Source organism: Etheostoma spectabile, chromosome 13 (assembly GCF_008692095.1).
Source record: "Etheostoma spectabile isolate EspeVRDwgs_2016 chromosome 13, UIUC_Espe_1.0, whole genome shotgun sequence".
NCBI classification, from domain to species: Eukaryota; Metazoa; Chordata; class Actinopteri; order Perciformes; family Percidae; genus Etheostoma; species Etheostoma spectabile.
In genome coordinates, this window is record NC_045745.1 from 5,918,925 (window position 1) to 5,930,038 (window position 11,114).

Below are 11,114 nucleotides of genomic sequence, written 5' to 3' on the forward strand. Positions count from 1 at the left end.
CGTGTCTCCTTAAAGTACAAGGAGGGATTAACTTCAAATTTTAATCTAGAATCAGATTTTTCATACCCCTGAGTTCCTTGAAACTTAAGAATTGTACACTGAGATTTTTACCTGAAGCCACTTAAGTTTAAAATGTTGTATTTCTCCTGCTCACAATTTCAGCTATTTAATCCATTAAATAATAAGGCTTTTACTACTTCAGCATCCTTGATGTTCACCCTTGGCTTTGCCACCTGGTGGTGGAGAATATGGCTGTAATTAACATGACTGTGCATCAATGTTTAGCTCACAACTGAGAGCTGAACGTCTCCCTTTGCCTGCTGTCTTGTTGTCTGGCTTTCTATGCTTCCAATAGAGTCTTGCCTTAGAGTCCCTCCCTATTTGTTGACTTGAACACAACTGTACCTGACAGTATTTTCTGACTATTTGAAGTTAGAGCTCAGGGACACTAATATAAAGCTAAAGAGAATTTAATGACATTCAATATTTTACTGTGAAGCAAATTGGTCTCAGATCAGCCATTTTAATTTTTATGAACAGATACTGTACAGTTCTAGACTCTGCCCGTTTACCATTGTGTTTCGAAGCATCTTGCAATTCCAGCAGTTTGAGGCCTTGGATATTCCCCACAAAGTCTCTGGCCATCTTTACAAAGTGATTAGATATTTTTACTAGGAAATGTGTCCTTCTAGTGTAGAGTAAAATTATCTTATGAAAATGAATTAGTTTAATCCCCACCTTTCAACTTTGCCTGAACCAGTAAACCTTTAGTTTGGATGGATCTGTTAAATAATCTTACTTGTGTTACAGTTTAAGATTACACATCTTACATTGTTCAGTCAGCCACAGGATTCACATAATCGTTATCTTAAGAAATGGTTTGTGTTTGCTTTTTGTAAGGCAATTGAGATATTGTAAGCAAAACTTAATTATTATCTCGTTATCAGCATGTATAGCAGGGTAAGCTGTGTGACGTGGATTTTTGAAACACCTTCTGCACTCATTTCAAGTCATATTTTGATGGCTCCATGTTCTTCTCTCCACCCCAGGTTCAGCAGACCTGCACCAGATGTTTCCCACACCCCCCTCCCTAGAGCAGCACATTATGGGCTACTCACCCATGAACATGTGCAGCAAGGAGTACGGCAGCATGGAGCCCAACACAGGCATGACCTCACTGGACGGCACCTCATCTATGGCAGGCCACTTCAAGATTGAGGTGGAGGAGAGCTTCTGCAGTCCCAAGCCATCTGAGATCAAGGTGGGTGACTCTTTAAATCTGTCAGGTATTATTGCAGGGTCAATTACAACTGACTGAGCCCATACGTCAAATGGGCCGAATACGACCCATAAGTCAAATACAACCCGTAAGTCAAAGTGAATGATTGTTGATGGATATGTTTTTTTCACCATGCTGATTTTGAGGCAGCTAAGTGGCCACATGGTCAGAGACTGCCCTTTAAGTTAGAAATACAGGGTTCATTCCCCATCTTTACAAGCATTTGTCTAGTTGAAGTTCCCATGAGCAACACACCAAATTGCTACCAGTTCTGTAGTTAAAGCAGCCACATATGTTGCATTCATGGGAGTATAAGTTAGCAGAGTCTCGGCCAGGAATGCCCCGATTATTTATCATTATGTTAGTTCATCCTATTTTCAACATGGCGTTCACATTTCTGAGGTTGCCATTCTACATTTATCCCTGTGCCCTTACCTTTTTATAGAAACGGATGTTCTCTGCAAGGATCACAAAAAGACATCATTATTTTTTATAAATATTTTTTTTCTCTCCATGTTGTAGGACTATTCATTTGTATACAAGCCAGAGCTGTGCCAGCTGTTCGTAGGCTGCTCCATGTTTGCTCCTCTGAAGACGTTACCTAGCCAGTGTCTCCCACCTGTCAAAATACCAGAGGATTGCATCTACCGACCGAGCTGGACCATGGGCAGGGAGATGCTCAACCCCGTGCCTGTCATGGCCTTTCTCAACAAGGACAGGTATGTCGCTGTAGTTCTTTTCAATGAGGTTTCTAATGAACAGGTGTTTGTCTTCCTCAGAGAAGTCCTCAGGTGTTGCTGTTATCACACAGCTAGTACTCTTAATATGAGAGTAAGACCACAACTGTGTGTTGGCAGTACTATGCAGCTAGTGAAATGATTCACTTAAATTACAGCTTAACAGAAGCACATCAAGTGATTCCAGTGAAGATTCTTTATCATGTTAGGATGATCTGGGCAGAAGGTTACTGAGGCATTCTAATTTAGACTTGCAGAGGAAATGTCAAGGCTGTGCTGGCTGGTTGGCGTTTTGTGTGCACAGAAGCATAAACTCATACTCTGCCCCCGTTCTGTCCACACACCCTCTGGTCTCTCCCCGGACACCCCCTTAGCAGGCTGCTCGATTTCCCATGCATGGCTGCCTCAGGCAGAGCAGGGAAATGAATGTAAAATGCCGTCTTGGTTGAAGATGAAGATTATCACTTGAGTGGTGAGATGAGCCCCCACAGCGGCTCCATGCCACCTCACTGCTCACAGCAGCTGGGAGATTCTAGTATATCTGTCACTGTTCCTCTCAACTACGCACGGAGACACCTCTGCTACTTTCCACTCACATGTGAATTTATCATTAGCATGTTTTATCTGAAAAATCCCTAAACACACCTGGTTTTGTTCAATTGATTGTGGGTTTTTCTGTAATCAGGGCAGTAGTGTATTTGTAACCCCCCCCCCCCCCAGTATGGACTTAAGTGTATTATACCCGTGTGTTTCTTTGACCTTGGATCATAAAGTCTGTCAGACTCTCCAAACTTGACTGGTTCACTTATGATCTATATTTAATGTTGCTACTCTGAGCAGAAACTTTCACCACGATGCACTTCTTAGTTTTCTCAGGTATGGTTCTGATTGGTAAATGTTTTGACTTTGTAAGAAAGGCGAGACACGTTGCTTCTGACTGACGAGGGACCTGTCAGCAGCAGTTTATCCAGCAGGCTGAAGCAGAAAATGTGGACAGATTTTTATTTTTATTTTTTTCCATCCATCTTCCAGAAGGGGACCCCAAACTTCCCTTTCCCGAGCCATATTTGTTTTTGTTTTTTTGTTGTTGTTTTTTTTACAAAGAAAATTCATTATTTTTCCAGCAGAGCTAATTGCTATACTTTGGGGTTACACCTTTGCCTGTTGATTATTAAGATTATTTTTCAGAACATTTCGCTTTTATTAGAGTACACTGGAGCATGGCAGGAAATGTAGAGCAGAACTAGCAACAAAGGTGGTCAGATTTGTAATACTTTTAGGGTATATTATTTCCTTTTAAGTGTGGATCTGCGAGTACTAAGACTGGTTATGAGAGAGACAGACAGAGAGAGAGAGAGAGTGCTGGGACTTCCTTCTAATGGGTCTGTGCCAAAAGTTGTTCCCCACATACAGCTAGGGACATGATGTGCTCATTCTCCCTCCGTCCGTCTCTCTCTCATGCACTCTCACTCTCTCTCTATGTCCCTGCTTCCTCACTGTTGCTTGCCAGCCCAAAAATAAACCTTACCTCAGAGGGACACTCGCTGAAATGTTTATTGAATGTCTTTCTCTCTCCCTCTGCTTCTTTTCTCATTTTCTCTCTCTCCCACATTCTTGTTCTCTCATGTGTAAACATATGTGCAGCCTGAGCTCACTCTGCATTCCTTTTGTAGTGTAGTGTATGTTGTCGTGCCCTACTGCCTTATTACTCACTATCTTCACAAACTCTGAGAGGCAGTTGGATAACGGTAGTTTATTGTTTGATGCAATGTACTGAACGTTCTGAGTACCAGGGCTTCCATTTTCATGCCTCCATTATATGTACAGTACATTTATGGGAAATTAATAGCGTTAAATTGAAAGCTGTGAGAGAGTTATTCTTATTCATTGTTTAATAGTGAACATTAGTTATTGTCAACATTCTCCCATGCTTCATTGGGCTTCCCAGGATCCGTATAAGGACCCACGGTCCCATTTTAAAACCCAGAAATGTGCCGCCGTTTTTCCCCTGTCTGAAACACACACTTCTTTTAGTTCTACACTGTTTCTAAATCATGTCCTTTTGTCTTTCTGCCCTTAGTAACATCCCCAGTGTGGGCAGCACCATGGACCAGGACTACAGCCAGTCCTACACCCCTCAGACCCACACGCCTTTTATATCTAACAGTGCTCCACCAAGTAACAGTGGTGCTGGTATCCTGCCTTCACCTGCCACCCCACGTTTCTCTGCCCCCACGCCACGTACGCCACGCACCCCACGCACACCTCGAGGCCCATCCAGTGTCCAGGGCTCTCTCAAGTACGAGAACTCGGACCTGTACTCGCCGGCGTCCACCCCCTCCACCTGCCGACCGCTAAACTCAGTAGAGCCGGCCACGGTGCCCTCCATCCCCGAGGCCCACAGTCTCTACGTCACCCTCATCCTCTCAGAGTCCGTCATGAACCTCTTCAAGGACTGCAACTTTGACAGCTGCTGCATCTGCGTATGTAACATGAACATAAAAGGAGCGGATGTGGGCGTGTACCTGACCGACCCCGTCTGCGAGGCTCAGGAACTATGCACCTGCGGCTTCAGTGCCGTGGTCAACCGGCGTTACGGCAACGGCTCGGGCCTCTTCCTGGAGGACGAGCTGGATATCATCGGCCGCGGCTCAGACGTCAGCAGAGAAGCAGAAAAGCGCTTTGAGGAGCTGCGGCTCTCCTCGCTGGAAAGAACTGGAGTAGGGAGGGGGGACCGTGTCCCAGATGAGCTGATTCTGCTCCTACAGGACCAGTGTACCAACCCCCTTTCACCCATTTCAATCCTAGAGCATGACATAGTGACACGGGGGCCAAGTGGGGCCCCTGTACCACCCTGTGTGAGGGTGGAGGAGAGGGACTACCACAGCGACTGCTACATGGCCCTGGAGCACGGGAGGCAGTTCATGGACAACATGTCGGGGGGAAAAGTGGACGAGGCGCTGGTCAAAAGCACCTGCCTGCACCACTGGGCGAAACAAAACGGTGAGAAATGTGACATTCTGCATTTTATACAATCTAAAATTGGCTTAGTTGGACACCAAATTATGTTTTTCTCAGGCCATTGTAGTTTTTTTGCCTGTTTTATTTAACCATAAAAAAGTTGAAAGAGGCCCTCTGCAAAAAAATAATAATTCAAATCTTTGATTTAACACAAAAGCAAAAATTAAGTAAGTATAAAATATTTTTTGCAAAGGTTTCCAAAAATGTATTGCAAATATTCTTCAATCAAATGCATTTGTAACATCAGACATTTTACAAATTGCACATTTTTAATCCCAGTGTTTAACTAACAAAACTGAAGTGAAATTTTCTTTTTTTGATGCTGTCATTTCTTTATTTGTTATTAATCTTAAGCTTCCCCTTTACTCCTCTGTTTTCCAGCAGTGGACGTGAGTGCGCTGTGTTCTCAGGATGTGCTGCGGGTGCTGATGTCCCTCCAGCCTGTACTCCAGGACGCAATTCAGAAGAAGAGGACGGTAAGGTCGTGGGGCGTTCAGGGTCCCCTCACCTGGCAGCAGTTCCACAAGATGGCTGGACGGGGCTCTTACGGTAAAACTGGGGACAAACTGGGGAAGTTTATTCACGTGATTCACAGTTCTGACTGATGCTTTGCTACCATCCAGTTTAATAGTATTGGAATCAGATATCTCTCAATCTGTGTTTTTCACTACATATACAATGGGTGTTTCAGACTATTCTGCCAAGAATAAGATTCTTAGAGAGACTGTAGGGGCAATAACAGCATTTAGTGCTTGTGTGTGACATTTGGAATGTGTGTGTCTTCGGGTAGAAAACCTTTGGATGTTGTCAGGTCAATAGGCAGTGTGGTCCCTCTGCTGCGGTCCAGACATCAGCTCTGTTGGGAGGAGCTGTCAGATCCTTTGGCGACCTCTCATTCTGATGCACAGCAGAGGGCGGAAAGAGGGGGGAGGGCGGCTGACACCTTACCTGTCAACAAAACTTGCTAACTGTTCTTTCTTTCTTTGTGTTTTTTTTCTAACTCTTTCCACACCTGGTTTCTCCTCCTCTTTCCACCTCACCCCCACAGGCACAGACGAGTCCCCAGAGCCCCTGCCCATCCCCACCTTCCTGGTGGGTTATGAGTATGACTTTGTGGTGCTGTCTCCGTTTGGTCTGCCCTACTGGGAGAAACTGTTGCTGGATCCCTTTGGCTCCCAGCGGGACATTGGGTATCTGGTGGTCTGTCCTGACAACGAGGCCTTGCTCAGCGGCGCCAAGAGCTTCTTCCGAGACCTCACCGCGGTTTACGAGGTACAGACTCTGAAGAAGGGTGCACACACTGTCTAAATGTAACATCGCTTTACATCTCTCCTACTCAACCTCAAGTTTGGCGGTGACTTGTGCAAATAGAATAATTATCTCAGACTGATTCATGATCAGTTTGTATTGAAAACATGTCAAATTAAAATTAAATTAGCCTTGTTAACAATTGTTAAATGAAATTATTTTATGTACCGGTTCACACGTTCATGGTCTTTGTTATTTGTGTCTATGTTTTAGTCATGTCGACTGGGCCAGCACCGGCCCATTTCCAAAGTCTACCCCGATGGCATTGTCCTTGTTGGCGGCAATGGAGCAAAGAACCTCAAGGATCAGCCAGTCAGCGACTGGTTCCTCAAGGCTGCCAGCAGCAACAGCGACGCCTTCACTAAGCTTAAACTCTATGCACAAGTGTGCCGCCACAACCTCGGTACGTGTCATTTACAGCCTGCCGGGTTACTGCTGCATTTTTTATTCTACACAGTCTCTGACTGCTCTTCAATGCTAGGCTACCTCAGTTCTTTGTTGCTAAATTTCCACCTTCAACACCACTTGGTTTAGTTCTAAAAATGGCTAGTTAGAGAGCCTTGACTGTTTTTGAAAGAGAGCTTGAAACCTGTGAAGAAGGAGGTCAAGATGTAATAGAGTAAATGAAGTAGATTTTCATTTTCATGTTATAAATGAAAGTCCAATGCTGTGTTTTCTCTCTTTAGCTCCATACCTCGCATCACAGCAATTGGACAGTTCCCTCCTCACACAGCCTAGTCCCCCGCCCTCGTCCAGCCAGTCATCATCCACACAGCTGTCTAGCTCCACCTCCAGCTCAGTTGGCCAGCAGGGCTCAGTAAATGCTGCAGGCTCCTCCGTTCCCAACAGCAGCAGCAGCAACAACAGTGGGTCTGGAAACGGCTCTGCGTCATCCAACGGTCTGGTGACATCCTCAGGCCAGCCTGGCAGCGGGATGCCGTCTGCCAAGCCCAACTCTTATCCCCCTTTTGGGAGCATGGGTTCCCAGGGCCAGGGAGGTGGCCCCCAGAGTGGACAGCTGGGACAGCAGGCTGGTACCCAGAATACTGGCACCTCAGGGGACAACTCCAGCAGCCAGGCCTCAGGGCCCACAGAGCCTCCTGAAAGGTACTGCAGGACACACAAGCCTACACCATCAGCTCAAAGACAGCAACATGTTTTTAGCAGTTTTATAAGTGACAGTAAGTCACAACTAGCGTTGATCTAGTATTTAAATGTTGTGAAATCGTGGTAAAACACTTAGGTGAGTAGTTTATTTATTCTTTTAAAAATATGGTAGAGAAAACAGTAATCTAATAATTCCTTAATATTTATTTTCTGCAAAAGTCCTTGAACTTTAGCAAAAAGGTTCCTAAGCTACACTTAGGTACCAGTTTGAGATCATGTTTTTGATCATTGCTATTTAAATACATTTTTATGAAGTGATAAATGTATTTTTCAGTCGTCTTGAATGTACAGTAACTGTGTGTGTGTGTGTGTGTGTGTGTGTGTGTGTGTGTGTGTGTGTGTGTGGTTGGTGTGTGTGTGTGTGTGTGTGTGTGTGTGTGTGTTGTGTGTGGGCGTGTGTCTCTTCTCCCCCCGCCACTTGGAACGAGAGAAAGTAGGCGTCCCCACAGATGGGGAGTCCCATGCCATCACGTATCCACCTGCCATTGTTGTTTACATTGTGGACCCCTTTAGCTACGAGGAGGCCGACGGCGGCCCGGGGCCAGTGCCGGCCCACTCCAGTGTGTGGACGCTGGGTTTGTTACGCTGCTACCTTGAGATGCTTCAGTTTCTGCCCCCACACATTCGCAATTCTATTTCTGTACAAGTGAGTAAAGTTCCCAGGAGCGCAGTAATTATTTTATTGCTGACCATATTGTATTTCATTACCGTGAACGCAATTGCATGACTAAAAATGCATTCAATGTTGTTGAATGTCAGTGTCCATTACTCCCTAATGTTTAACAGGTTAGGCTCAATGGCATCATTGCTGACATATCCATCATCATCAGAAGCAGTAAAATGTTCATAATTACTAACACTGTACCCTGAGTGACCAAAAATAGAAACCCTTTAACAGCAATGCGATACAGTAGCGTTAATACTACTTCACTCTGCATGTGTGTATATAGAGATCTATGGTATTCTCTTTAAGGTTTTGCCCCAAAGCTGTATTTTATGTTGTATGTCATGGTAATGGAAAGTCTTTCTCATATTTTTCTAACTTTTATTTATGTGAAGGGGCATAAAGATGACAATATAATGCAATCTTACTCTACTACACTGGTAGGGCGGCACATATATTGTTTCAGCATCAAGGTTGTGATGTGCGCATTAGTCTCATCGAAGGAAGTGTGACGTCAAATCGGGCAAATTAACACAAACCGGTCATGGTACAACTTTTTGCTGCTTTATAAAAAAAAGGAAAACTTGCACGGTTTCCATTTTGCGTGACTAATCCGGTGTTTCCCATTAATTACCTACAGTTTAGGTAGGCCCGCCACAGTTTCATAATGACCCACTTCTCACTGGTTGGGTCCGCTCAGTCTGGCCGGGTCACGGCCACTCGGTGTGGGGGGTTCCTCTTGTCTCCCCGGCTCTGCCTTGCTGGGTGCATTTGCTCCGTGGCGTCACAACCAGCTCTAGGAAGGTGGCTCGCGGCTAACAGCGCCCCTCGCATGGACCTTGCCTGACTGTCGTCATTGGCGATGTCGCCAACCCACCCGACCCTTCTCAAAACACGGACCCTGTCTCCCCTGCCGTGTCAACACCATTCATAAGAACTTTATTGATCCCTGGAATATATATACACACATATACATCATGTTTCCACACAGAACAGAAATGAGTCACACTCCTCCGCGTCACTCTCCCCCCTCCATTCCCATCACTCCTCTCTGTTTCCATCACTGTTAGTTTTGGAGTGAGGTCATTTCAAGACGAGTTGGTTCCGTTTAAAGTTAACAGCATGTCGTGCTGTTATCCTGCATCAAGCTCTGTGTGCCATAGCATTGCAAAAACAAAGTGATTTGACTGGCAAGATGACATTTAACTTCTCAACTGATTATTTCTATCATCAACATTGAGGGGGGGGCATTGTACAGAGCTTTTTATTTATCGGGCACTTTGTGTACAGTATGCAAAATCTTAATGAATTACACAACCGAAAATTAAGTAAGTTAAAAAATTAAAAAAATGCCAGTATTAGATATTGCATTTGTAGAAGCATTTTTGGAAAGAGTGTAGAGAGAGAGAGTGTTATACTGTTGTTGCCTATGTCTAACAACTTCTTAACGTCTTTTTACCTCAGATTGTCCCATGCCAGTACTTGCTTCAGCCAGTACGCGGTGAAGACCGTCATATCTACGCCCAGCACCTCAAGTCTCTCGCCTTCTCCGTCTTCGCTCAGTGCAGACGGCCACTGCCCACCTTCACCAATGTCAAGTCACTGACGGGCTTCGGCCCGGGCCTGGCCATTGACACTGCACTGAAGAGCCCCGAGGTAAATGCAACACTTAGCAGTTGCACTCTAATTGTTTTGACATCCATATGTAAAGCAGAGAAAAGTGTTGTCGTAGTGTGCAGTTACAGTTCAGCTCTTTGGCTGTGCGTTTGCATTAACATGCTAGCATAGGTCCTCTGATCGATAGGTAAGCAAACAGAGGCTGACACTGTGGCCCTCAGCTCTCTCCCAAACATGAACCTGACTGATGTGACCTAGCCTTTTGCCCGGGCTCTGTTCAGTTTGCTATTGAAGAGAAAGACCTCAATGAGATATAGAGGCTTTTAGTGCTAACCATCCTCGTAGTGTTTTCCCCTGGAACAGGACCAAGGGAACTTGTAACCCTCTGCTACTCCAGAGTTTTCTTTCCATTATCTGCTTGGCTAGCTCCCTGACTCCTCCATAATGGGATCTCAACTCCAAGTTTAGACAAAGGGGCACTTTAGATCAGGACCTAATTCAGTGGACTTCTTTCTTTACAGGTAGCGCTACCTTTTCCCTTTTAAAACATTGTCAAACCTTGAGCTGCCTTGCGATTGCCATTGAGAAGTGTGATATGGATGGGACAATTGAAAGTGAAACAAGGGACCTTTTTGCATGTAAAGATGCCTAGAATGTTAATTCAGTAGAAATTAGGATTGATAGAGTGGATGTCTTGCAGCTCTGAAAGTCCAGCAGCTCATCATGCATGCACAAACTGTCTGGAGTATGTCCAATTAGAAGACCGTTATCCTAAAGCCATTATCCTGACATCACTCTACCTCCCAATCTGCAGAGGCCGGAGTGTCTGCGTCTGTATACACCGCCGTTCATTCTAGCACCGGTAAAGGACAAGCAGACAGAGCTCGGGGAGACATTTGGGGAGGCATCGCAGAAATACAACGTGCTGTTTGTCGGGTACTGTCTGTCCCACGACCAACGCTGGCTCTTGGCTACATGCACTGACCTGTATGGGGAACTCCTAGAGACCTGTATCATCAACATAGATGTACCCAACAGGTAGGACTACCTCTGTCTGCATGGTATTAAAACCTACCAGCTTCAAAGTCTTTATTACTATATTAGAAATCACTTGGCACCATTAGACCCCCACACAAGATCAGTTCTGTGTACTAGAAGAAGTAAATGTAAATGGACTGTTCCTATATAGCACTTTTCTAGTCTCAACGCTAATCTCAGCGCTTTTACATCGTAGAGGAATTCACCATTCACACACATTCACACACACTGTGGCCGAGGCGGCCGTACAAGCTGCCACCTGCTCATCAGATACACACTCACA

General features: G+C 45.1%; 1 protein-coding gene across 1 annotated transcript in view; it reads left to right on the forward strand.

The window, feature by feature from the left end:
* Positions 1-11,114, forward strand: part of med13a (mediator complex subunit 13a) — an 80,727-nt gene that overhangs the window by 62,305 nt on the left and 7,308 nt on the right. Inside the window, exons 14-23 of the mRNA XM_032533303.1 lie at positions 1,050-1,261; positions 1,802-1,998; positions 4,097-5,019; positions 5,419-5,586; positions 6,086-6,309; positions 6,559-6,748; positions 7,032-7,451; positions 7,926-8,158; positions 9,641-9,832; positions 10,608-10,831. Of these exons, the coding sequence (XP_032389194.1) occupies positions 1,050-1,261; positions 1,802-1,998; positions 4,097-5,019; positions 5,419-5,586; positions 6,086-6,309; positions 6,559-6,748; positions 7,032-7,451; positions 7,926-8,158; positions 9,641-9,832; positions 10,608-10,831 (2,983 nt within the window). The remainder of the gene's footprint in view (positions 1-1,049; positions 1,262-1,801; positions 1,999-4,096; positions 5,020-5,418; positions 5,587-6,085; positions 6,310-6,558; positions 6,749-7,031; positions 7,452-7,925; positions 8,159-9,640; positions 9,833-10,607; positions 10,832-11,114) is intronic.